The sequence below is a fragment of the Meriones unguiculatus genome, chromosome 9 (assembly GCF_030254825.1).
Source record: "Meriones unguiculatus strain TT.TT164.6M chromosome 9, Bangor_MerUng_6.1, whole genome shotgun sequence".
Classification (NCBI taxonomy): Eukaryota; Metazoa; Chordata; class Mammalia; order Rodentia; family Muridae; genus Meriones; species Meriones unguiculatus.
The window spans coordinates 62583095-62610597 of record NC_083357.1 but is presented as its reverse complement, the minus strand read 5'-3'; the positions used below and the strand labels follow the sequence as shown (position 1 = coordinate 62610597).

Below are 27503 nucleotides of genomic sequence, written 5' to 3'. Positions count from 1 at the left end.
GGAGCTGGGCATGAGCTCCCCCTCCCTCCTGTAAGCTGCCTGATCCTCACTCCTCAGGCAGAGAGGTTACTGAAGAAGACTCCAGGTTTTGGGGTCTGCCTTATCCCTTATCACTAGGAGCCTCTCTTTCTGAGTGACTTGCCAGCTCTCCCCCTGGCTGGTCATCCTCACAGTGGCTCCGAAAGCAACCGGGAGAGGCAGCTGAGGGATCCTGGCTGATCCAGAGTCCAGGTGAAGCAGGCTAGAGGCTGCGATGATGGGGAGGTTGGCATGTCATAAGTCTGAACGCCGAGCAGGGGAGGGGGCCAGGCAGGCAGGATTGTAGTTGGGCTGTTTGGCTGATGAAGGGGGTCAGCGTAGGCATGTGTCATCGTCGAGGTAGGCTGGGAAGGGGAGGGCTGTGCGTGGAGGGGGAGGATATATATGCTGGCGTGGCTGACACAGAGGAACAAGCCTCACAGCTGAGAGAGCCCTGTGACGGACAGCGCCAGGTAGGCAATGCATGTGACCCCAGCACCGGGCGGCTGGCACTATCTGCCCGGAGCCCTCTCGGGAGAGCAGGACAGCCTGACCGGCTCCTCCACCTCTGTCTTTTGTCCACTGTGGCTGCTGGCTGGCCTCTTGTGAGATTATGGCTCCATTCATCTTATTCTCAGTGTTCCGAGGGTAGAGAAGGGGGAGGGCTGAGGGCTAGCTAATGCGAACGAAAGCCGAACTTGGAAATGAGGAAAAGTTTTGCTTTCCCAGTTGTGGCCCTGGCTAGATGGTGGGTAAGCAGGGAAGAGGTGGCCGCAGGAGAGGGGACAGACCCAGGGAAGGGGCTTGCCATTCAGAGTAGCCCTGGGAAGCCCCTGGCACACCTCGTGGAGGGTTTTCATTCTGTGGCTCCCTGCCCTTTGTGCGAGCTGCTGTCTGCTGTCACTGGCTCTGATGTCACTCTGGTTTGAGTTCTCTTACACCTTAATGGAAACTGTTAATAATGTGGGGGAGAGGCAGACCCGAGGACTGAGCTTCACCTGTGTGCATGGCCGAACGAAGCCACTCGCTGGCCGAGTGAATCTCGTGGGCGTTTCTGAAGCCGTGACCTTGGTCCTCCAGATCCTGGGCTGCTCTGAGGTATCCTTTCTTTCTCGACATCTTTCTCCCCACTTCCCACCTGTCCCACCTCAAAGGGTCTCTGCCCAGGTCTCACGGAACTCTCTCACACGTCAGAGCATCTGAACGCTCCCTGCCCTATCTCAGCCTTCTCTTTCTCCTCCTCCTCTCTTTGTGCGTCTCTTCCCCCCTCCTCTCTCTACCCATCCTCTCCTCTCCCCCATCTCCCTTTGAACACGGGTAAGTTGGGGGTGGGGGGATTTCATGTAAGGCAGGATGATTCGGAGAGGGGGGCTATTTAAAGCATGCTGCGCTGGACTTGAATACCCCAAGCCTGGGCTTAAACATCTGTGTTTAGCTTCCTCCAGCAGCTCATAATTGCCCCAATTATAACCAATAACATTGTTCAGCAGACTGACAAAAGCTGAGCTCCACACGGCATTTGCCAGCAAGCCCAAACGAGAGTTTTCATCAGAGAGGGAGAAAAGTAACTGCCCGGCTTTCGTATCAAAACCTCCCAACGAGAATGCTGTGATCTCCCGGTGCCTGTGGGTCCTCCACACCCTCCTTCCTCTCATCTAGGAAGCCTGGCAGGGAGAGATTCTACACGCCTCCATCAGGGCCACGACACCTTAACAGAGAGGATTCCTGTCCCCTGGGTTTGCTGAGTCTCCTGCATGGGGGGGGGGGGGCAACTGCCCCAGACATCACCTGAGGAAAAGGAACAGCCGCACTCTTCCAGGTGACCCCCCCCCCGGTGCTGTCTGTCTGTGGAAGGTGCTCCGGCGCGGCTGATGGTTTTCTTCATGTGCAGCAGCTGCTGCCTTATCAGCCGAAGTCCGAGGGCACTTAGGGCTGCGGAGAACTCAGCAGGCTTTGCATTGCCGGTGAAGGGAGTAATTGCAGGATTAGACTTTAGCGGAGCCCGAGACCGGAGCCGTCACCAAGCAATTCCATCTTCAATCAATCAGGTATTTATCAGCTACACCCCACCAGGCAAGAGGAGGCGGCACGGGGCTCTATAGATTCAGCAGAGGCGCTAAGAGCACTTTGTGTGTGCGGTGACTTACACACTTGCCACCCATTATCTCCAGCAACAACGCTGGAAGGCAAAAAAATCGTTATCTCGGAGTTGCAGGACCAGGACCCAGGGCAGCCGTCCCAGGGCGGGTGCCCTCTTCCCCTATGGTCTGCGGTGCTTGTGAACCAGTAGCAGGCACACAGCGCAGACAGACAGGAAGCAACTCTAGATGATGGGATAATGTGGGACTGGGTGTGATCCGTCCTACGCTTGTGGTCCAGAGAGTCAATGCCGGAGGAATTTGGGGAAGGGTGCTTCCTCCAGGGACTGAGGCCAGTGGTGAGAGGGGTAGGATTCACATGCATCCGGGGTCTGAAGGCAGCCAGAACAAAAGCACAAAAGAAAGGCAAAGGAATTTAGTATTTCTTGAAACCATGAATGGCAGGCAGTAGGCTAAATTTGGCTATATAGTTGTTTCATAAACACACACACACACACACACACACACACACACACGGTGATAATGAGAGGTTTGGTCCCACACTTCATACTTATAATGATATGGTTCAGAGACCCTTCCTTTCCCCAACTCCTCCACTCACACAGACCGTAAGGAAACTGTTAAGTTTCCTCTGCTCTGGATCATCAGATATTTTAGGAAAGAATGAACACATCTCAGAAAATGAGAGTCAACTGAACATCGGCTTTTAGGGGCTTGGGTTCCTGGGAACTTATTAGACGAATGGCATCTTGGAAACACTCCGTTTCAAAGCTGACAGCTGTTCCTTGCATTCCAACCACAAACTCTGGCTGTGGGAGTTGAAGCACACCAGTTTGAGGGGGCAAGGGAACCCAGGTTGGTTTCCCAAGCCTTCTAACCCTCAATAGGTTACAAGCACTTTAACCCTCCACTTCCCATGGCCCTGGGTCTGGCAAAAATCCTGGCAGCTGCTTGGGCATTACAGCAGCGTAGACTAGCCAGGTGGGAAAGGCTGGGCTGGGCTGGCCTCCCGGCCAACCAGACAAAGCTCTGCAGCCTGCAGTGACACAGCCAGCCTCCCTCCTCCTCACGCTGGCCCCGTGATCTTCCCCCATCCTGTCACCCCATTCATCCTTTCATTCAGCCAACTGAGTGCGTGCGTTGTGTTCCTGATAGGAGCCGAATAACGTATGTGCTGGTAGTCAGCCGTCAACTTTTTCCCAGCTCACCATCAAAGTCACAAAGTGTGAATGAGCCCCAACCAGCGGTCTCCAAAGGGGCTCACCTACCCACATCCCTACTCGGTTATTAGAAATTGAGATGTTACATTATTTCTTTTATTTTAGAGTGTGTGTGTGTGTGTGTGTGTGTGTGTGTGTGTGCCAGCCTGAGCACTGGGCTTACAGACACACAATACCACTCCTGGCTCTTTATGTGCGTTCTTGGGAGCCAAGCTCAGGTCTTCAAGTTGTGCAACAAGCATTTTACATACTGAGCCATCTCCCCATCACCTGAATTAAATCTTTTTCAATTTATACATTAGTGGATTTTATAACATATGTCACATGAATAAGGAGGTTGGCAACGTATATTCAAAACTAATTGCTAGAGTAACTGTGGTTAATGACAACTAATTCTTGATTTCAAAAGAGCTAGTGTAGAGGACCTAGTACATTCACTCCATAAGAGAATGATAAATCTCCAAGGCAATGGTGTGCTAACCACCCCAATCTAATTGCTGCATATTGCACACGTGTGGAAATAATGCATCATATCTCCAAAACTATGTATAATCCTGTCAATTAAAACATTCTTTAAAACTGGTTGCTAGAGATACAAAATTAAAGACGCTGGAAGGTTATATGAATCTAGATTTGTCATTCTCTTCCTTTGTGGGTTTTATGATAATTTTGAAAAGAACATAGAGTGGTTTCATGAATGTAAAGAAAAGCTTTTAAAAGTCCATTTAAACTATCTTGACGTATGTGGCAGCATTTACCAGAATCAGGGAGGTGAACATTAAGAGCAAATTCCCTTCCTACGTGTGACAGCTAAAAGGACATGTGTGTGTTCCCTCCTGGCCCTCTGTGAAGCCCAGTGCATCTTCATGACCTTCGTCGGGGGCTGTTTGAAGCCACTGCTCCGTTGGCTCATCTCCTCCTTCTTTCTTGCTTCTCTTGCTGGCCATTCATAAAATCAAAGGATATTAACCATCTCATGCAACTGCCTGTTTTTATAGGAAGAGAAATCCAGGCCCAGAAAATGAAAGTGCCATTCCTAAGATCCACAAGTAACAACGGTCCCAGCTCTGGAACCCAGGACCTTGCACAGGGCTATTTCTCATGCACAGCTCTACCTGGAAACCTTTGGTCCACATAGGGTAGACAGGTGCTTTATGCCCTCAATCCCCAAGCCCTTTAGCTTCTCTCTGGGTAGAAAATTGAGAGCAGGAGAGAAAATTACTAAGAGTAAATGTATCGGCTGGGCAGTGGTGGTGCACACCTTTAATCCCAGCACTCTGGATGCAGAGGCAGGTGGATCTCTGAATTTGAGGCCAGCCTGGTCTACAAAATGAATTCCAGGACAGCCAGAGATAAGCAGAAGAAGAGAGAGAGAGAGAGAGAGAGAGAGCAATTGTATCCATCAAAGGAAAGAAAGAAAGCAGTCTGCCAAGGTAGGAGCAAGCCATACTCTGTATGGACATTTTAGCTGCTGCCGCCCAAGACTTTTGTTTCCTGGGCTACAAGAAATCCTGTGATGCTTTGGCACTTCTCTTAGAGAATGAGGGTGGAGCTCCTTCCTCCTAGAAGCATCTGTGGCTACTTCCTTTCCATCAATGAGCCGTATAGATACTGTTCTTTGCAGGGTATAGATGACCTCTGTATTCATCTACAACCCTGCGGTCTGGAGGTAACTTTATCTACCTTTGTGGGATAAATACAAGCTCATAAAAGCTAATCAGCTTGCCCAATTAATAAATAGCAGAATCCTGCTGTGATGCAGGACCAGGCTATGACAAAGACCCTGTATCTTCCCGGTGCATAGCTGGTAGACGGTGAGGTCTCTCGGTGAATCGGAGAGAGGGACTAAGCCAATCCCCCAGATGAATTCCCATGAAGACAGATCATCAGAGGTACCCTCAAAACAAAAAAGCGGGGCTCCCATCCCAGCTCTGTCACCTCACAGTGCGTTTCTCCCACCCTCCGTCTTCTCAACCGTAGAGTGAAGCTGGCAGCACTTAGCCCGTAGGATGGAATCTTATAAAGCCATTGGCTCTCAAAAGCTTTCGGTCACAGGGAGCCCTTCCCAACAAAGTAGCACAGTTTGCTACCCTTTTCAAAGGGTAAACCTTGTGCAAGTTTTATGGGAAGTCGGAACACAGGTTGAAATACTCAACTCTGCTGTTTATCATCTGGATCGTCTTAGGCCAAGGGCTTAACCTCTGTGAAATGATGTTTATCCCAGAAAGGGGGGTAAAGTTACACCACCCCCCCCAAGTGGTAAGGTTGTAGATGAAAACAAATCGCATTATTTTATTGTTATTAAGTAAATAACAGTATTTTGTGTGCATCACTGATGGAGAGTGAGCCCTCTTCTCTTCTTCATCAAGGCTTCCTCACTAGGCACAGGCTTCCTCCTAGGTCAGGAAACGAACCTCAGCGTCTCCACTCAGTTCTCACTGCACATGTCTTCATCCAGCAGAAAAGCAGCTAATTGTGTAGCCCTTGGAGGCAAGAGTAAATGAAAGTAGATTAAGACTAAATCACGGTGGCATCTTATCTTTATAAACAGCAAGATACAATCAAATTTATAAGGTGCCATTACCTAAATAAAAGGTAATTAAACCTTTCTTTATTCAATACAAAATGGCCTGATTATAGGACTGCCACAGTGAATGGCTAATTGCTCTGGGCTCCTTTACGAAATGGAAGCCGTTAAGAACTTAAACACCCTCAGGTACGTTGTGCCTACTGATGGCCAGCCACTGTCGCTGGCTGATAAACAAGTGGAGGGAGACGAATCATCTTCAAATGGGGGGGGGGACTCATCATCTCCACCTTGCAGGTGACAAGACTGAGGTTCAGACAGTTACAAAGTGTATGGTTTGAGCACAAATGACTCCAGAATCATTTAACTACTCCGTGCCCTTCTCCCGGACCTCAGGGTATATGCAAAGCTCCAAACCAGCACACAGGTGGGGTTCAGACTTCTTTTATTTGTTTGCTGGTGTGTGAGTGTGTGTGTGTGTGTGTGTGTGTGTGTGTGTGTGTGTGTGTATGTATGTGTGTGCGTGCCTCAGACTTGCAGCGCCTGTCTTGCTTTAAGCCTCCCAAGTGCTAGGATTACAGGTGTATACCACCATGGGCTGAGGCTCAGTTGGTGGGGTGCTTGCCTAGCATGCACAAAGCCCAGCGTTCAATCCCCAGCACCCTCTAAAGTGGTTGTGGTGGTGCATGCCTGAAATCGTAGCACTGGGGAGGTGGGAGTAGGAGGATCAAAAGTTCAAAATTATCTTCACAGTGAGTTCAAGGTCAACTTAAGCTATATATGACACACTGTCCCAAAAACAAAATAAATCTTTACTTTAACTTCACAATGAGCAGTGGAGGTGAACACCTTTAATCTCAGCACTCGGGAGATAGAATCAGGTGGCTCTCTGAGTTTGAGGCCAGCCTGATCTAAAACTTCTATTAGGCTTTCCTTATTTAATGTCATCTTACACAGCACACAACTGGCCTGAATACCACAAGGACTACCAAAGAACCATATGTCTATGTCGTGATGTATTTCTGCAGGTTGCTGCACACGTGTTTATGCTGACCAGACTTACAAATGGCAAACCACCTGTGAGATGGGAGTCCCGTTGTCACTCCTGTCTTGCTGCTTCTCAGACCTGCAGGGGGAATGAATGCCTCCCAATACGGAAGTGTTTCATTTAGTAGCTGGAGCTGCTTGTTAAAAGGAAAGGTGCAGGGGTGAGGCGGCACCATCTGTCATTCCAGATGGATGGCACTGAGGCAGGGAGAATGTGAGCAGGAAACTAGTAGGAATATCTCAAAAAGGAGGAAAAAGGAGGTGGCATGTGACTCTAATCCCCACAGTCAGGAGGTAGAGGCAGGAGGATCTCTGTGAATTTGAAGCCAGCCTGGTTTACAAAGTGAGCTCCAGACCAGCCAAAGCTACATAGTTGACCCTGTCTTTAAAAAAAAAAAAAAAAAGTGAAGGAAGAAGAAGAAGGAGGCAAAGGAAAAGAATGGAGAGGAAGAAGGACAGAAGAAGGAGAGGAGGAGGAAACAGGGTAGAAGCAAGGCCATTAGGTACAGATAGGAGGAGAGCCTGACTAAAGCCAGGTAGATCGGGTAAGTTCTCACCAAAAGCCATCTCCACAGGGCTTGTGTTTTGGCTAATTGTTCTAGGACCCCGCCCCCCTAAATTCCATTTACTCCAAATTGTAAATGACAACTATCAGTCAAAAACTGCCAACACTTCCCTGCACATCAAGCTTCTCACGACTTCCCTCAGTATCCTCAGCAGGGGCTTCTCATTAACATCTCTCACAGTTTATCAACCTGCAGACCTGCAGTCAACATTCTAAGCAGGAGCTAAAGGAAATGGCCCATACCCTTTCTTCTGTGACATATGGCCACTGCCATCGTGTGGCGATAAAGGAAACAGCCATGCTGTTCTGAATAGATCCTACGAAAATGTTTCCTAACTGGGAGTGCAAGGAGCTGCGATGAAACACAGAAGCAATCATCAGATAACAAGAGAGTCATAAAGGCCCATTTGAGAGTGCCTTGCGTTCTAGAACATTTATTTTGTATAATAGCTTTTTGCACTATTTTTTTTTCTACCTCAAAGAAGCATCCCCATTGCTGGTCTGATAAGTCCTTAACCCTCAGAGACCTAGCCTGGGACACAACCCCAGCCATGACCCTTGGTGAACAGTTCTCTGGCACACATGCATCAGTGTCTGCTTACGATGGCATCTTACCTCACTGGGATGACAGGATGATTTGTTAATGGAGCCTTTGTGGGCGGTGTGGATGCTGAGACAGCTCCTGCGCCAGGAGCTCACTGAACCCCCAATGAGGCTCCAGAACGTTCTTCAGCCCAACATTTGCAGAGAAAAAGGAGGAGGAGTGCTCCTGAGATCGCCCACTGTCAGTCTTTCATTGAGCAGATCCTCAAGTTTGTGTCCCAGCCTGGGTACCTGGCAGACAAGGAGAATGACAGAACAGGATCTCGGTCCTCCAGGAAGTCATATAGGCCAGTGGGAGAAGCAGACACAGAAGTGCAAGGTGACCGTTGATTGATTGCTAAGTACACAGACAAGAATATAGCATGAGTGCTATGCTTTAGCTCTCTTTTATAAAGTGTTTGTTACATGTTGGGTGCCGTTTTAACTGCTTACAAACACAAACCCACCAATGCTGGTATGATATAGTTCCTAAGATGGTCCCCATTTTTACAGTGAGGAACTCAGAGACTGAGTACAGCTGGCGAATTACAGAATCAATGATCTGAACCCAGGACTCCTCTCCCAAGATGATAGGTTGGAAAACGCACATAATACAGCTCTGCAGTTAGCCCATGTGACAGATGGGCTCCCTGAGCCCTACTTGTTTCCTAAGGCAATACATTGCCTTGGAAGGCCACCGCTGTAACAAAGACTGGTCTAGCTCAAGCCAGTCTGGTGATGGCTTTCTGGAAGGAGGACGCTGCTGACACGGCATTCTGACAGAGGAAATAGTTAGTGACAAGGAATGAATACATTAGGAACCTGATAGAGGTGAGAGCTGGGCTCACTGGGTCTGGAAGCGATGCCAGGATGACAAGGGATGAGGTGGCAGCCAGTGGCCAGCCAAGTCTTTGGAACATCTGACAGCCATGGGTATTATAGAATTATTTTAAGAATGAAATGGTATCCAATGGCTTGGAGGGAGGCCAGACCATTAGCTGGACTAATTAGGAGACTATTACAATAATAAAGCAATAAATCTCAACTAGACACTGGCTGTTGGGTTAGAGAAAGAGAAAAATGCATAGGAGAGACACTCATGGATACAGATGTCTGAGTGCTTTATTTATTAGCTCAAGACATGCCAGCATCTGAAGGACAAACAAAGCACAAGTCTCCCAGGAGAACAAAGGAGACCTGCTCCATCTGGACCAGCCCTGACCTCAAAGGGTATGGGCAGGCTATGATCCCAGGTCTCCCAGGTTCTCTGTTACCAAACTCTCATTTGTGAGACCCACTCCAAATGGTAACTCACTGGCTTAAATGTCTACCAAGGGCTGGGAATATAACTCAGTGAATGTTTACCTAGTATGAACGAAGTTGTGGGTTTAATACCCAACACTATACATGGGGCTTAGCAGTACACACTGTAACCCCAGAGCTTGGGAGGTGGAAATAGAAGGATCAGAAGTTCAAGGTTTTCAACAACATAGAGAGTCTAAGGACAGCCTGTACTACATGAGACTCTATTTCAAACAAACAAACAAAAATCTACTGAAAACCTTTCTAACAGTCATCCCCTAGGTAGGAAACACTTCTTGGTACACAAGAGCCCAGTGGTCTTCCAATATGGCTCCCTGGCAGCTCCCTGTTGCACATCCCTTCCTTACTCCTGTTGACTGTTCCCATTCACCTCTCTAACTTTGTCATACAGATAAGCCACCTAGGAATGTTGCTAACAACACAGATCCTGATTCGATGGTTGTGGGTAGAGCCCATGACTACATGCTTCTTGGAAGACCCCAGCAGGCAGCATTTAAAAGGCAAAACCTCACCGATTTCCTAGAATCATCTGATGAAAACAGTTGTTCTTTTGTTGTTGTTCTTGTTCTCTGTGCTGAAAAGTTACATACAGGAAAATGCACAGATTCTAAATCTATAATTCAATATATTAGAAAATATATACATCCCAATAGCCCCAATAAAGAATGTCAATATCTCTATAAAATTTCCACTCAACCTTCATTCCTATTGAAACAATGAAAACAGTAATTTTTTTATTCTCTATGCAAGAAAGTTATATACGGTAAAATTCAGATCTAAATCTATAATTTAATGGGTTTGGGAAACTATATACACACCTATGGCCCTAATAAAGAATGTCACTATTTCTAGGAAGTTTCTGTTCAACCTTCATTTCTGTTGCTATGAGAAAAACACCCTGACACACACACACACACAATCACACAATTAGAGGGCTGAAGAGTTAGCTCAGTGGTTAAGGTCACTTTCTACTCTTTGGTTCTCAGTACTCATGTCAGAGAGCTCACAGTTGCTTGGAATTCTAGCTCCAGGAGATGACAGATACACGTAAATAAGAATCAATTTTATTTTAAAAGCAACTTCTTTAAGCTTACAATTCCAGGTTAGAGTCTATCAAAGCAGAGAAGCCACAGTGACAAGGACTTACATCACATTCACATTTAGAGCAGAGACAGACAAAGGCAACCTTGCTTACTTGCTTGTTCTCAGTTGGATTTCTCTCTCATATACTATTCAAGACCTCTTGCCTAGGCAAAGGTACCGCCCACAGTGGACTGCATCTTCCTACATCAATTAATAATCAAGGCAATCCTACATACATGCCCCTAGACAAACCTGATCTGGACAACCTCTCATTAAGACTCTCTTCCTGAGGGACTTTCGGTGTGACGCTAACAGTCAAAACTAGTTTCCTATTCCTCTTTCCATTCAATCCTCCAGGTAAAGATGATCCAACCCAAAATGCCATAATCCAAGGAAGTGGTTTTCTGATTCAAGAGGTTTAATCTAAGACTTTAGTTAGGGTTCTCTAGAGGAACAAAACTGATAGAATAAATATATGTGTGTATATTAATATATGATATATATTCATACATAAATACATATATATGGGATTTATTAAAGTGGCTTTCAGGCTGTGGTTCAGCTAATCCAACAGTGGCTGTCTGCCAGTGGATAGTTTAAGAATCCAGTAGTTGTTCAGTCCATGAGGTTGGATGTCTCAGCTGGTGTTCACTATACAACGGAATCCCAAAGAAGTAGGCTCTCATGTCAGTGAGAGAATGAACTTGCCAGCAAGAGTGAGGGAAAGCGAATGAATAACAAGCTTCCATCCTCTGTGTCCTAATGGCTGTCACCAGAAGATGTGGTCCGGATTAAAGGTGGATCTTCACACCTCAAAAGATCCAGATTCGCCTGGCGGTGGTGACCTTCGCCTTTAATCCCAACACTAGAAAGGCAGAGGCAGGAGCATTTCTGTGAGTATGAGGCCTGCTTGGCCTCCAGAGTGAGCTCCAGGACTACCAAGGAACACAGAGAAACCCTGTCTCAAAAACAAACAAAAGATCCAGAACAAAGGTGGTTCTTCACACTTCAAATGATGTAACAAGAAAGCTCCCTCACAGTTACACCCAGCTGCTTGGGTTTAGTCAATCCCTGAGGTAGTCAAGTTGACACCACAGTAAGAATAGCCATCCCAGATGCAGAAGAGTTAGAAAAATCACATTTTTTTCATGCAATTCTGCATAAACATCACTAACTAACTAACCACTAACTAACCATTGACTCTGCTGTCTTAGAATGGTTTCCTCACCTGTTTTTCTAGAAATGTTTTCATGCATGGAATGTCAAGATGAGCACCACAAACCTGCATTCAGGAAGCCAGCTTTCATCTTTTTTTAAAATTTTATTTATTATGTATACAATATCTACATGTATGCCTTCAGATCAGAAGAGGGCACCAGATCTCATTATAGATGGTTGTGAGCCACCATGTGGTTGCTGGGAATTGAACTCAGGACCTCTGGAAGAGCAGACAGTGTTCTTAACCTCTGAGCCATCTCTCCAGCCCCATCGGGCTTTCATCTTAATTGTTGGCTGCTCGGGAAAAAAAAAAAATGCCCTAGACTGGATAGTTTATAAATAACAGCAATTCATTCCTCATGGTTCTAGAAGCCAGGAAATCTAATGCCAAGATACAAACATCTTTATTGCTAAGTGAGGCTTGTTCCCTAATCCACAGACAGTACCTCAAGGGCTAACTATCCCTCCCAAAATTTCACCTTCTCCTGTCAATCATCCCAGGGGTTAGGGCTTTAGGTTTCTTTCTTTCCTCGTTGTTGGAATTGTTTATTCTGTTCATGGCTTCAGAGAGTTTCAGTTCTGAGGAGACCCTCAAGGCAGGGGAGTTTCTCCCTGGCAGAGAGAAAGCAAAAAGAGAAGGCATGCAGGGCAAGGCACAGGTGACAAGCTTCTTCCAAGCAGATGCCACCTTCTGCCCTTCACTGCCTCCCAACAAAGTATCATCTTACCCATTTAGCAAGGTATTAACCTTTCCGTTATGTTAGCACCCCCAGGATCTCGTTGTTTCTAGACACGTCATTACAGATAAACCAGAGAAATAATTTGCTAATATTCTTTCTGGTGTGTGGGGGGGGGGGAGGGAGTGGTTACATAGTATAGGGGTGTATGTGCATTGTGTGTGTACATAGTATATGGGGGAGGGTGCTGACTGTATGTATGGAGGCCCACGATTGACTTCAGATAATATTCCTCAATCCTTAAATAGATGATTTAGAGGGAAGCAGGTTCCCCCACTTACACCTGGAATTCACTGATTCAAGCAATTATTTGTCCACTTTTCTCAGGTGAGTCCCTGTCTCCACCTCCCGCTGCCCTGGAATGACAGGTGGCCCACCGTGCCCACTCAGCCTTTGCTGAGTGCCAGAGATCTGAACTGGCCCAGCAAACACTTCACCCACTGTACTATTCCCCCCACCTCCTCCTCCTGGCTTTTCATCTGTTCGAGCTGCCTTTCGAGATCACAGGTTTCAACATACGGACCCCAGGGAGACGCAAACACTCAGACCTTTGCAGTAGCTCAGTTCTGACGTGGGTGACACGACAAACACAGGGGAGCTTCCTGGAAGGAGAACTGAGGGAGGACAAGCATTCCTGGCCAGGCCAGAGAAGCTTGAGAGGAAGAGAGGGAGAATCTTAGTCCTGCAGTCACCTGCCTCTGCCTCCCGAGAAATGAGATTGGAGACGTACACCGCCACACTCAGCTACTTGCCTGCACTTTGCACACCCCGGCCCTCACAGGTCACATCTCATCTTCCAAACAGGCACGAGCCACGCTTTCCCTTTTATGGCTACAGAAACTGAGATTAGAAGAGGTTGACCTAAAGGCGCGCATTGGTCAGCTGGGATGCGATGCCTCTGGCCTCCAGGAAAGCTGTTCCCCACCCCACAGCTGTTCCTGGATTGGCAGAGGCCGGCCAAGTGGCAGGGATCACAAGCGCTCTCCCAGGATCCAGAGCTCACACAGCCTATGACTGAAAGCAGTCCAGGTCGGCAGGAACAGGGCCACCGGCGCTCTGGATAATTCTTTCTGCCCAGGTGAACCGCACACCTGAGGAATCCCCTCACTGAGGAATGATGCTTGCCTCCCTGGGTCATGGCCCCCACAGCTGACCAGCCCTCTCCCCAGACTACTAACTGACAGGTGTCCTCTGTGTGTTTCAGCCTCTTGCCCCCTGCTGCTACACCATGAAAATCCTGTTCGGCGACATTCTGCTGCTCAGCCTGCTCTCCAGCGTGTTCAGCAGCTGTCCCAGGGACTGTCTGACCTGCCAGGAGAAGCTCCACCCAGGTCCAGAAAGCTTCAACTTGAAGGTAGGTCCAGAAGCTTGAGGGGCCATCCCCTCCCTCTGACTCCAAAGGAAACCCTAAGTGAGACACTCAGGTCTCTCCCAGAGGGCTTAGGACTTGAGCCGTGTCATGTGACCAAGAGGAAATGGGTGGAGCTGAGTTGCATCTTCCTACTATAGCTGCCTTGGTCCTCCCTCTCTACCACCAGATCCCTGTGGTCCTCCCTCTTTATCTTCCAGTATCTTCTCAGGATGCCCTTGTCCCAGTGTTAATGTATAATACGTCTATTATATATAAAGAAAATTCAAATCTTCTTCAACCCCACGTATTAGTTACTTTTCTCTTTGCTGTGACAAAAATCCTTGAAATCTAAGAAAGGGCTTATTTTGGCTCACGGTTTGAGAGCGCAGTCTATCACGAAGGAGGCACTATGGAGGCAAGAACTTGAGGCAGCGTCACATCGGATTCACGGTCAGGTAGCAGAGAGAGATGAATAGCCATGCTCATCTCTCGTCTTCATTCAGTCCTCACGTCTTCATTCAGTCTTGGGGTCCCCCTTTTGGGATGGTTCTATCCGCACTCAGGGCGGGGTTTTTATCCTCAGTAAAACCTCTCTTTAGATACCCTTATCAACTGTGTCTCCCAACTGTGTCTAAAGCCCTCAGGTTGACAACGAAGATCAACTATTGTACTGCATCAATCCAAGAGAGGCTTATTTTTTTCTTACTTTATGTAGTATCTCAGGGTTAAATTTCTCATGTTATTACACATTATTTCAAGTGATTTATTTCTATGAATATGTAACTTTTTCTCCATTCTCCATCTGTTGAGCAAGCATATTGTCATCTATTTTTTTCCATGTTGCAGATAATTCTACAATGAACACCCAAAATGCTCTTTTGTGTTTTAAATTTCCAACTTGAAGTACCAAACATTAAATTATTATTCATTAAACGAACTGCTTTCTTACTCCTTTAATTTCAGTCTAGATAGCTATTCTCACCTATGAAATCCAGGATAATTCAATTATTTTTTTTCCCCTTTGAAGTCAATAAAGCTGCTTTCAAGGTGCTGTGTTTCCAATCACCCCAGCCTTTCAAACTAAGCAAGTCATTGCTGTCCCTTAAGGCAAATGTGCAGGCACGGAATCCAGTGTAGCTCGTGCCCAATACACCTGGCTGTCTCTCGGCTCCAGGTAGAAATATGGCCTCTGCCCCAACAAACCAACACTACACTCTTCCAGCCCCAGGCATACCTGTCTTCTGGACAGGAAGACACAGTCATGCAATCAGGAAGGGCAGCCCAATGACCCCTCAAATGCATGTGTTTCTGATGCTCATCCACTGTGTTTTTCCTCTAAGCATCTATTTGTCTGATATCTCATCTTTCCGTAAACATCTCTTGCTTCTCTTGCCTGGCTTATGGGTCTCTTCCCTCTCTGTCTACTCTCTCCCAGCCTTCTATATTGGCCTCTATTCCTCTGCCCAGTCCCTGAACACAGGGATGGCAAATGCCTGCTTCTTGCCTCTCTGTCCCTCTCCTTCTGAGTTGCCACTATGCACCCTGGCTTTTCTCACCCAGGCTGCAGGTAACTGTCAAAGCTGTGCCCCTGACCCCCTCTCTCTTGGGCTCAAAACCAGGTCCGGCCACTCTCGATAGATCCCAGGGAACCCTGACTTCCTTTGCTCTCTTGCCACCTTGCACCTGCTTCTCCCTTACCCCATCCACTACACCCCACTTACACTTCAAGGACAAGGGTAAGCATCACCTCGTAATACTTTGTTCACCCACAAAGGCAAAGGTAAGGAATTTGGATCTGAAAACACAAAGGAGAAGCAGAGGCAGAGCTAAAACAGCACATAGGAATAAGAAAAGAGAGGCTTCTAGGTGACCCAAACAAAGACAGTTAGTTCAGGAGGGCGAGGCCAAGGCCAGGACCAGCCAGAAAGAGCTGAAGAGATGGCATGGTCAGGTCGATGGTCAGTAGACACTGTGGTACCTGGGGAAATGGAACAGCAGCAGAGAGGTCCTGGGGCTCTGGGGCCTGGCTTGGATATAAGAATGACCCCGGATGGAATAGACTGCGTGTGTACCTCCACGTGCCCAGCCTGCCTACGTCTCGGGCCACTGCTGTAGATCGTGCACAGACAGGAATGGCCAGTGTATGTAGGATGAAAATGAACCCCACCAGGGTTCTTCTCTCCACAGTGACCTTTATTTTCAATATACATGCCGGCTTCACCCCCTGCTCTCACGCTCCCAGTTTCTTTAACCGATCTGACCATGAACTTGATAAGAAAATGAAAGAAAAGGATTCCTCCTGGGTGATGCTCATGAGCTGTATTTTTTCTGGCTGTTGGTGCTAATGGCTAGCTGGCTAGCTCATTCATGTCATCCCCCCCCCCATCTCTGGCTAAGGTGTGAACAGGTTCCTTTGTTTACCTACCTAGGTCTCCCAGCATGGGGCCCAGCGTGTGGTCCATAACTGGGCTAAGGCAGCCTGCCTTGTAGAAATTGAATGATTTTTCAGAACATTAGGCTCCTTGCTGGGCACATCCTGGGCAGCCGCTGTAAAGTCCTGCATTTGGGTCCTGCCTGGGTGGTGAAGAACCGGAAGCATGCTTCTATCTCGCCATTAGCGTCTCAAGTCTTTGGGGTCCAGACAGCACTCACTTTACTTCCTAGAAACAAGTCAGAAGATGGATTGGTAAAAGCCTCACAGTTGGAGATAAATGCTTCTCAGTGCCTGCTGGCCCCTGCGGACTCTGTTACAATGCTTTTTGTTTCTAGTTCTTACTCCCTTTTAACCCATTTTAAAGTTGAACGAAATGCCAAGAACATCGGCAATTATGACTCGTTTTCTGAGTCTGCAAATCTTGCCTATGTCTGCTCTGATGAGGGGGAATGACGAGGGACTCTCATTTCAGGTAGGGTCACCCCCCCCAGGTCTCTCTACCAGGTTATGTAATCCTGACTCGTTCCCCGGATCCTCAGGACACTTGGCTCCATCAGACATTTTTCTATTTCTAATCCTGGTAGGTGGCCCACGCATGGTTGGCTTTTTGTTAGGCTATAATTTTGGTCAGCTCATGACTCACATCCAAGCCCATTGCAGTGCCCTCTGGTTTCCCACCCAATTGACAGTGGCTCTTAGTCCATCCGTTCAAGTGGAAGAGGCTCATTTCACAGAGTTATTTTAGAGTCTGGGGCAAAGAGAATACACTCTCAGAAAACAGTGTAGGGAGATGCATTGAAAAGTCCTAACACTACTGTACCAGAAGCTGCCTCCTGGCATCTCTGCCTGCAGTTAGTGACAGTTCTTAGATGGTTTGCTGCAGAAGCAATTCTGTTTTGTGTTTTGGTGTGTTTTTTGTTGTTTTGTTTTTCTTGAGACAGGGTTTCTTGTTTCTTGAGACAGCCTTGGCTGTCCTGGACTTGCTCTGTAGACCAGGCTGGCCTCGAACTCACAGAGATCTGCCTGCTTCTGCCTCCCTGAGTGTTAGGATTATAGGCGTGCGCCACCACACCTGGCTGCAGAAACCCTTCTGGTAGATTTTTTTTTCTCCATGCTATTCTTCTGCTGCCCTGGTTAGTGTCTGACTTTGAATACACACACACAGACACACACTCTATATACATGTATGTATGTATGCATGTATATTGTACATGGGAGGTGGTAAGTGCACGAGTACAGTTGTCCATGGAGGCCAACAGAGGGTGTCAGATCCCCTGGAGCTAGAGTTACAGGTGGCTGTGAGCCACCCATAAGTGCCAGGAACTGAAGTTGGGGCCTCTATAAGAACTCTTCACCACTCATAAGTGGTTGTAAGTACTTATAAGTGCTCTTAACCACTGAACCATCTCTTCAGCCTCTGAATTTATTTTTATAAATCTTGTAGTCGTTAGGATTGGACCAAGGGCTCTGTGAATAACCGGGCAGGTGAGCTACGGCTGAGTTACACCCCTGGCCATGCCTTTGAATATTTTGGCAAGACCTCCTAGAACAGATAGCTCCTAAGCATCCCTCGGCCAGACACAGGAACCAAAACAATGAAGGCGGCCACTACTGCCTTCATTCCCCTCAGAGGACTCCTGCGTCTGAAATGTGGTGCAAGGCTGGAACCCAGGCCTACCCTCTGTACACCCCCAGCCTGGACCCTACTCTCTGATCCAGACATCCTAATGGCCCTTCGCTCAGTCTCTTCAAAAGCCCAGCTTTACGAATCAATTTGGCACCAGTCTAAGACTCCAGATGCTCATGTAAACTCAGGCTTAATATAGCAGTGTCATCATCACGGCTGAGAAAGCATGTCCAGCTCACTTAATAAGCCACTAGCCCAGCCCTGTGAAGCAAGAGGCTGATGAGGACCCCAGACCAAAGGGTTAAGCATTAGGCTCAGATGCCCATCTGGCACTCAAAATGTGGTTGTGCATTTAGATAGCCCAGAATTGCCTCAAAACTTCTCCTAAACCAACAGCTGTGATGATTTGGTCAGTATCTGATTTATCTGGCAGTTGTATTGAATCTCAGTAAAGACCGAGGCATCTGGTTTGATCACAAAATTTCATTTCCTCTCATTGACCCAAAATCTAATTACCATCTGGAATAAGGAACCTGGGAGTACTCTGTACTCGGAAAATTCAGCAAGCGTCCAGGGTTCCTTCTTTGTGAAGTTGAACCGACTGAGCCATTCCCAACCCTACCTCTCTGCCCGCCTTATCAGTGCTGCCCAAATCTCCCTGTGTTCCTGCTGACTCTGGAGAACACTGACTCAGCAAACCTGCCACCACGGACACTATTTGTTGCTGGCATCCATAGCCCCTACATCTTCAACCCCCACATGAGCACTCAGTTGGTTAGGGGATCACCTTGCCAGGATGAGGGCCCGAGTTCACTCTCCAGAATTGGGGTTGGAACCAATCAATGCACATTTTATGGAAATTTATTTCCATACAAAATTATTTGTGAGAAATGAAAGTTATAGTGTTTGCTTAACATTCATCAATAAGTACTTTTGAGACTGACGCCTGTAATCCCAGCCCTCAGGGAGGTAGAGGCAGGTGGATCTCTGTGAGTTCAAGGCCAGCCTGGTCTACAAAGTAAGTCCAGGACAGCCAAGGCTACACAGTAAAACCCTGTCAATAAATAAATAAATAAATAAATGTTTTTGATATAACAATTGCAATACATTTTTTTGTAATTAAACTTACTCTGGAATAGAAAATTAAAAAAAAAAAAAAAAAAAAAAAAAAGCAGGGCATGGTGGCATGTGCTTGTGCTCGTAGCACCGGGAAAGTGGAGTCAGGAAGGTCTCTGGAAGTCAATGACCAGCCAGTCTAGCCTAATCAATTAGCTCCAAGCCAATGAGAGACCCTGCCTAAAAGGAAATGAACAACATTCCTGAGGATGATACCTGAGGTTGTCCTCTGGACTTTTCACACACACACACACACACACACACACACACACACACACACACATTTTCTAAAAAGACACATGACAACCAAATGTGTCCATGCACTAGTAGATCCAGAACTTAAGAGAATTTAATTGACTGTTTACTAATCACTATACAAGGAAGATACTTACCAAGGACTTAAATATGAGTAAGATATGCTCACCTTTTTAGATTAACTATTGCAAATATCATATCTTTCGTTAAAATCCCCACAGGAGGAATGCAAAGTTGGGTGGGAACACACAGGCAGGACAGAGCAGTTCTTTGCAAGGAACCAAAAAAAGATAATATAAAGGTAAAGAGGCAAACTTAGAATATGGCCAGATCCACAAGGATAGGAGCAAAAGGATCTTTCCATCAGAGGGCAGAGTGACAAAAGGTAGGGAGGTGCATGAGTTGTTTTGTTTTGTTTTTGTTTTTGTTTTTACTGTGGATGTGATGTGACCAACTGTCTCAAGCTCCTGATGCTGTGACATCCCTGCAACAATGGGCCGTTACCCGGAGTAATACATGAGTCCTTTTCCCCCTAAGTTGGTTTTTGTCAGAATATTTTATCACAGCAATAGAAATAAAGGTACAGTAGGTGGGGAGAGCATATCACATGAAAACTGAATTTACCTGCTGGCATCAAAGACCAATATAACAGGGACACAAGGAGACAGATTTGACAATCCACGAAGTGAGTTCAGGGCTGGTGTCAAAGCTCTCTGGTCTCCTGTATTTTTATTCTGCCAGAGTCCTGTTCCCATGCTCATCTGACTTCTGGTACAGGAGGCCACCCTCTAATTTACCTCATGGTTTCCAGTTAGCAACAAAAGGAAGGCCCAAAATGCCCACATTCCAAACCAGATGCTAAAGGAAAGCAAGAAAGGAGGGAAAAGGGTACTCTTTCCCTCCACCCCAGCCCCAAGTTCATGGTAGGCCCCAACTGGTCATTTGTATTCTTATTGCCTGCCACTTCTGACTACAGAGAGGTGGGAAAGGTACTATTGCCTTGAGGAGTCAGTGTTTTGTACTAGAGAAGAAGAGAGATGGCTCTGGGTGGACAGTGGACAGCCTCTCCATCACAACCTGCTCAGGGAGCTAGGCAAGAGCTCCAGTTTGATGAAGGTATCTTGAAACATCCTTCATCACAATGGCAAGGTCAAGGAGAAGGAAGGTTTTCATCTAGGTAAGGCCAGGAACGTGAGAACGAGAGTCAGGGTTGAAGCCAAATGCTCATAGAAAGAAGAGTTGGTAATGAGACTCCCAGGAAACCCAAATGGAGATAGGAGAGCAGGAGGGTGAAGCCAAGGTCAGGATCAGCCAGAGGGTGATGGTAAGATGGCACGGTCCAGCTGCTGCTCTCCACTAGAGGATTTGGTGCCTGGCTGGGGGGAGGGGCAGGCTAGCAGCAGAGAGTTCCTGGGGTACTGCCTGGTTGGTATCTAAGCAGATACAAATCCAGGAGGTTATAGGTTTCATGCCATATGCCCAACCTGCCTGCATCCAGAGTTGTTTGGACATCACTTGCTATAAATGATGTACAAAATGTGGCTAGTATGCGTAGAATGAAAATTAGTGACACTAAGGCTGTGTCTATATAGTGGCTTTAGTTTACTTCCAGCTTGTTTGTGTATACGTGTAGTACATGTGAGTGTGCGCCTGAGTGCATGTGTGTCTTCCTCTATCATTCTCCACCTTGCTTTTTGAGAGTCTCTCCCAGTGCTTGCAGAGCTCATCAGTTGGTCAGGATGGCTGTCTACAGAGCTCCACGGAGCTTCCTCTCTCCATCCTCTCACCCTTCCACGAGGGTTACAGACAAGTCACACCACGCCTGGCTTTTCCATGAGTGCCGGGGATCTAAACTCTGATCCTCATGCCTTGCCCAGCAGGCACTTTACCAACCACGCCATCTACCTAGCCAAAGGACAACCTTAAAACGCACATGCAGACCTAACTCCACGTGCCCCTGTTTCTGTAACCAGTCTGCCCTTCCCTGGCTCAATGGCAGAAAGAAATAGAGTTCTTCTACCTGAGTAACACCCATGAGCTACTCTAGACTCCAAAAGCCTAAGGAAACAGCAGGGTATAATTTGGAATGCCTTCATTCTCTGTTAACTGGCTGGATCACCCGGACATAAACTAGCCACAGCTCTGAACCCTAGTTTCTTTGTTAATAAAATGACAAAGCAGAGTCAGAGGGCTTTTCTGTTTCTAACTCTGAAACTCTACAAATTGGGGGGGGGGATATATGCAAATCCACTGCACACAGGTTGGGGAGGTGGCTCATCAGTTGTGCTGGATGGCTTTGTGTCAACTTGACAAAAGCTAAGAGTCATCTGAGAGGAAAGAGCATCAACTGGGGAAATGCTTCCATGAGCTGCATCTGTAAGGTATTTTCTCAATCAGCGATTGATGGGGAGGGAAGGGCCTGCCCCACCCCCACCCCTGTCCCCCACCCCCATCCCATTGTGGGTGGTGCCAGCCCTTGGGCTATTGGTCCTGGGTTCTGTAAGAAAACAGGCTGAGCAAGCTATGATGAGCAAGCCAGTAAGCAGCACTCTTCCGTGGCCTCTGCATCAGCTCCTGCCTCTGTAGAGGAATTTTCATTTAGAACATGGCTGTTCTGGCAGGAGATCACATCCAAAGATCTTCTATGTCTGTGTAATCTAGCTGAAATACAAATAGGCCTTTAATCCAGGAGACAGAGGCAAGAAGATCTGAGTCCAAGGCAGCTTGGGATAGAGCAAATTTCAGGTAACGTTTAGGTCCAGGCGTGGTCCCAAACAATGAAGGTAAAGTTAGTTTGTAGAAGGAAGCACCCATATTTGAAAGTGATTCTATTGAGTGGCAGAAACAGTGACAAATCAGAGAAAGACTTGAGAGAATAGAATGGGCCCAATTCTCACATGAAGAGAGATAACACGGGGAGACTATAGTAATAGAGAGATGGGTTGCTGAGAAAACTCAGATAAAGACAGAATGAGCCAGAGATTGAAATGGAGCCGGGAGATTAGAGCAGATTGCTGGAGCTAATTTGAGGCCAAGCACAGCAATTCAGAGGCCAAGAGAAAAGCCAGATTGGATAAGTTAGTTGCGAGGGGAGTTTGGGCCAGAACTGCTGAGTTAAATCAGCCAGCCCAGAGCTCAGTAAGAACAAGAAAGGGTGAGCTTATTAAAAGTAAATCTCAGAGGCTGAAAACATTCTAGGCCTAGGTTAGATTGTAGGGAGGCTAGAAGCTTCCAGGACTAGGCCTAGGTTAGCAGATGGAGACAATAAGCCTCCCAGACAACAACTAAACCAGGAGAAGAAAAGTTCCTTTTACATGCTTCCAAGTTCCTGTCCTGACTTCCTTCAGTGACGGACTCTGATGTGGAAGGGTGAGCCCAGTAAACCTTTTCCTCTCCAAGTTTGGTCACAGTGTCTCATCACAGCCATTGTAACCCTAACTCAGACATTAGTAAAGTGCTTGCTCCACAGACATGAGGATCCCGGTTCAGTTCCCAGCACCCACATGAAAGCCAGGCATGAAAGCACACACCTGTGATCCCAGCACTAGGGAAGCAGAGACGGGCAGATCCCTGGGGCTTGCCAGTATAGCCCAAGTGCACCAGGTCATTCCAAGACAAGAAGAGACCCTGTCTCAAAAAATAAAGAAAGAAGGACCAGTGAGACAGCTCAGTGGGTAAAGATGCTTCTACTTGAGTCAGGGACCTGAGTTTGGTTCCTGGAAGCCACATAAAGGTAGAAAGAGACTCCACATGTGAGTATGCTCTCCATACTCACACACACTAATAATAATAATAATAATAATAATAATAATAATAATAATAATAATTAGTGATAGAGGAAGATACCTAGTGTGGACCTCTGGCCTACACATCCACATACATATACGTGTACACACACACTGTTGCACACTGCTTGAGAAATGGCACTTGAAAAGCAGCCCTGGAACATAGACAGATGATTCTGTGACTTAGCTCGTCCCTGGCTCTGACCCTTTTCTCTTCCTCCTGCCTGTGTCTTGGTAGGTGTGCATCCTCCAGTGTGAAGAGAAGGTGTTCCCCCGCCTTCTCTGGACTGCATGCACCAAAGCCATGGCCAGTGGTTCCGGGCAGCTCGACCCCGCTGACCCAGACCTCGTGTCAGCTGCTCTTTACCAGCCAAAAGCCTCGGAGATGCAGCACCTGAAGCGAATGCCGCGCGTCAGGAGCTTGGCGCAAGCGCGAGAGACAGAGCCAGGCGCAGAGGACGCCGAGGAGGTGGAGCAGAAGCAGCTGCAGAAGAGGTTTGGGGGCTTCACTGGGGCCCGGAAGTCGGCCCGGAAGTTGGCCAACCAGAAGCGGTTCAGTGAGTTTATGAGGCAGTACCTGGTCCTGAGCATGCAGTCAAGCCAGCGCCGGCGCACTCTGCACCAGAATGGTAATGTGTAGCCAGAAGGAGCCCCTCCCAGCTGCACCGGCCACTGCAACCCATGAGTGAGTTGGGCACCGACTAGCAGGGGGCAGGAAGTGACCTCATATACCCAACTGCCTCTTCCAGGCCTAGAAACACATTAGCCAGCCCCAAATACACACACACACACACACACACACACACACACACACACACACACTCACACTCCATCTTCCCTCTCCCCACACACATCTCAAGGACTCCAGCTCTTGAGAGGTTTGGTTAGTGAAGAAATTCACATAGCTGCCTCCTACCCATTTCTCCAGCGAAGTTTTTCCCACCATTCTCCTTTAGGCTGACCACTCCCATCCGGGGACTGGTTACCATGGGGATAATAGTAGTATGTTAAGATAACTAATTCCTCTATAGCTCTCCAGGAGCTTAGTTACTATGGGGACAGTTAAGTGGACCAATTCTAACAGCAAGTTACCATAGCAACCATTCAGCTCACCTTTCCTCAGAGACTTTATCTGAAAAAAAAAAAAAAAAAAAACCAATAGCCAGTTCTCCTCTCTCCTCTTAGCCATTTGCAAAAAGGCCGATTACCGCTCTACTTCAAAGACAGCTTTTCCACCTCACCCTATAGCACAGGCTGGCTGGGCTGAGCTCCATGGAAACCATTAATATTTCCCATTTCTCCCTTGCCAAAGACTTTTTTGCTGAGACCCAGAGTTGTGCTTTTTGCTCTTATTTCTTCCTCTAACAACTTGGTCATCCTGGTCCTTTGCCAAGGCAAGACCAGATCTTTATTGTTAATGGCACCCATGCTGAACCAGGATTCCAGAATTTTGGCCCAATGGATCTAGTGGGTTTTTAAATATGTACTAAGGAAGAATGAGTCTTTTTTTTTTCCTGTAGTTTTTGCCTCTTCCCAGGATGCCATTTGTGTTCTCTTTTGCTTCGTTCCTATCCTTGGGTACACACCCATATAAACCCTATCAGAAAACACACAGCAGAGGCCCAGTTACTGCCGGCTGATTCCAAGCCCAGTTCTCAGCAGTGAATAACTATGGAAGGCATTAGGAGTTAGCACAGTGAATTTAAGGAAAAGTCCAACCGAAAGTCCGTGTCCCTTCATCCACATATGCTGATATGAACCTGAGCAGGCTCCCACACATCTCCCGAGACAGCTCGGAAACACAGCCTCATACAAAAAGCAGCGTTAGTTTGACGATATAGCATCCCAACAGAGACAATATGACGCAGCCCATCTCTGAGACAGAGCAGAGAAGTACACATGGTCTCTTTTTGTTTCTCACGTGTCCAAGGTAGCCATGTCCCTCCTAGTCCTCTTTCGAGGTAGGTCCATCCATATGCTAATCTCTGGTGCTCACACTCTGGCACAGGGCCAGCCCACATGGCCCAAGTTGGTAGGCCACTTGTTCGAAGCAAGCTTATCCCCAAAGATGGACACATTTATTAGATTGTGGGGAGAAGGCCTCCGTATCTCTCTTAACAGAATGATCCATCTCCAAAGTTCCCGAGTGAGCTGGTACACTCTAAAGTCACAACTTCAGTTCTTGACAAGCGTTCCACTTCTTTCGAAGCTTGACCTGTCTGGAACCTAGCAGTGAATCTTCCAGACGTAAGCATGAATTCTTCAAAATCTTAATGGCATTCTTTAAAGGGGCTCTTAAGGGACAGCAAAGCCCATATCTAATTCTAAACCACAACAATATTCTTTACCTAAAGACAGTTTAAGACCGGGCCCATTAGCAAGAATCAATTTATTTGAAAAAAAGAAAAAAAAAACTGTTTGAGCCAGACAATTGGTTTTTCTTATTTTTCTATTATACTTCCAGCTGAGAAGCGCTGTAACCAGGCTAATAAGTGGCTTCTGTCTGCTGCTTTGCTCAACATGCAAAGTTCCTGATGGGTACATTAGCAAGCTCATTTGGGTATTATTAATGGCTGTCCTGTTGCCATGTAAGCAGTTCGTTCTCTCTCTCTTCTCCACACGCTCATGCTGAGTTCCAAAGCGGATGTGTGTTCACAAGCCTGTCACCAGCCAGAGGAGAGGTTGTGCTCATCTGCGTACACACAGCCCAAACAGCTTTGTGCATAATAGAAATCCTTCTACCCTGGCCTGCTCCCACTGTCAAAGTTGTTCTTGGCACCTATGGTGCCAATGCCAACCTATATTCGGAAGATTGGAATCCCAACAGTACCACCCAACACTGGAGTGGAATGAAGGATCTAGACAGACTTTGAGAAGGGCACAGCAGGTGTTGGGGACAGCCTCTCCCCTGACCTATACCTCTAGTAACTTCTGCCGCACCTGGCCTTGACCTGCTAGACACCAGCAGGGCACTCATGACCTCATATTCTCGACACCTAGTTTAGAGAGCCTGGGCCACATGACAGAGCTTTAAGGACAGTGAAGCTGAGAACCCAGGTAGCGATGAGTGTTACTGGGAAGAGCTTGTCACTGTGCCTTTTAAGTCACAGCCCATCACCCTCTCTTCTATCCAATGCACCACTCCACAAAAATAAAATTAAATTAAATTAAATTAAAAAGCGGGCGTGGTGGCACACGCCTGTAATCCCAGCACTCTAGGAGGCAGAGGCAGGTGGATCTCTGTGAATTTGAAGCCATCCTGGTCTATAAAGTGAGTCCAGAACTCACAGCCAAGGAAACCCTGTGAAACCCTGTCTCAAAAAACAAACCAACAAACCAATGCGTCACTCCTGCCAGTAGTACCCAAAAGAGGCAGGTAAGTGGAGGGCATCAAGTAACGACCCCTTCTGGTCACTTGGAAACCACATGCCACTGTGGCCGCCTTTGAGTTGTTTTAGTCACGTGGTTAGGCTAACAGGATGGACGACAGCTCAGAAGACCTATCGGGTTTGACGTTTCAACCCTTCCTGTCTCCGCAGGCATCCGGGTGATCCCCAGAACAGCATGTGTCCACCCCCAGACCTGCCGGCCGGGAGCCAGGAGTCCCTCTTTCCCGAGGCACTGAGCACCCACAGCCCCTCCCTGCCCAGTTGTCGCCCCTCCCCATGGCATGTTTCACCACCGCCCTGTTGCTACATCAGAGTGTATTTTTGTAATTCCTCCAGCTAACATTTTAATGGCCCCATCTCCTCACTCACCTTCTGCCCTCTTCCAGGGCCAGGTGAGAGGAATGTGAAATCAGACCTGGGGTTTTGCCTCGTCACTGCCATAACTTGTTTGTAAAAGAGCTGTTCTTTTTGACCGATTGTTTGAGACAACTTTCTCCATTAAACTTCTACTGAGCAAATGGTTGATAAACGTGTTGGCTGTCTTTTAAGTGACGCGACGGAGAAGCACGGACTCTGCGAATGCGCACTGTGAGAGCCGCCTCTCCCGGAGGCAATGGCTGGAAACTCATAGGCAGAGCTGCATACACCATCAAGTTGACACGAGGAGATGCTGGGACACGAACACACGGAGGGCAGCAGGCATTGTGGAGCCACATGCAAATGGCTGCGTCGATGTGTGAGCAGGGGTTGAAGGGGAGACGGTGGTTAACCTCTGAGTATATCCAGCTGCTGCTAGATCCCACGCAAAGCTTTAGACCCAGAAGAAACATTTTTTTAACAGCTTCCATGATGCAAAGGGTCTGTTGGCTTGGGGCTGGTGCTTTGTGACAGAGAAAAGGAGTGGCAAACATGCCCGCCTACTTTTTTCTCCATGGAACATTAGACGTGATAGGGTGTGTGACTGTCAAAAGTCCAGCCAGGAAACCCCCCTCCCAAAAAAAAAAAAAAAAACAAAACACAAAGAAAACCCCAATTGGAGTAACTGACCAGTTCAATATCTACACGGTAGATGCCTGCCACAGTCCATTTGCTGCTGCTGAAATAGCAGAATACAACTGTTTTTCTAT

At 47.3% G+C, this 27503-nt stretch overlaps 1 protein-coding gene across 5 annotated transcripts; it reads left to right on the top strand.

Moving 5' to 3' along the window:
* The first annotated feature begins 83 nt into the window (after nucleotides 1-83).
* On the top strand, nucleotides 84-26898 carry Pnoc (prepronociceptin). Of its 5 annotated transcripts, none has more exons than XM_060391344.1 (4): nucleotides 84-231; nucleotides 13624-13773; nucleotides 23226-23616; nucleotides 26527-26898. In XM_060391344.1, the coding sequence occupies exons 2-4, from the start codon at nucleotides 13648-13650 to the stop codon at nucleotides 26610-26612; spliced, it is 603 nt and encodes a 200-aa protein (XP_060247327.1). In that variant the 5' UTR covers nucleotides 84-231; nucleotides 13624-13647; the 3' UTR covers nucleotides 26613-26898. The 5 variants fall into 5 exon arrangements, with proteins under 5 accessions (XP_060247327.1, XP_021510545.2, XP_060247324.1 ...); XM_021654870.2 differs by lacking the exon at nucleotides 84-231 and adding an exon at nucleotides 331-491; XM_060391341.1 differs by lacking the exon at nucleotides 84-231 and adding an exon at nucleotides 971-1116.
* Nucleotides 26899-27503: the final 605 nt, after the last annotated feature.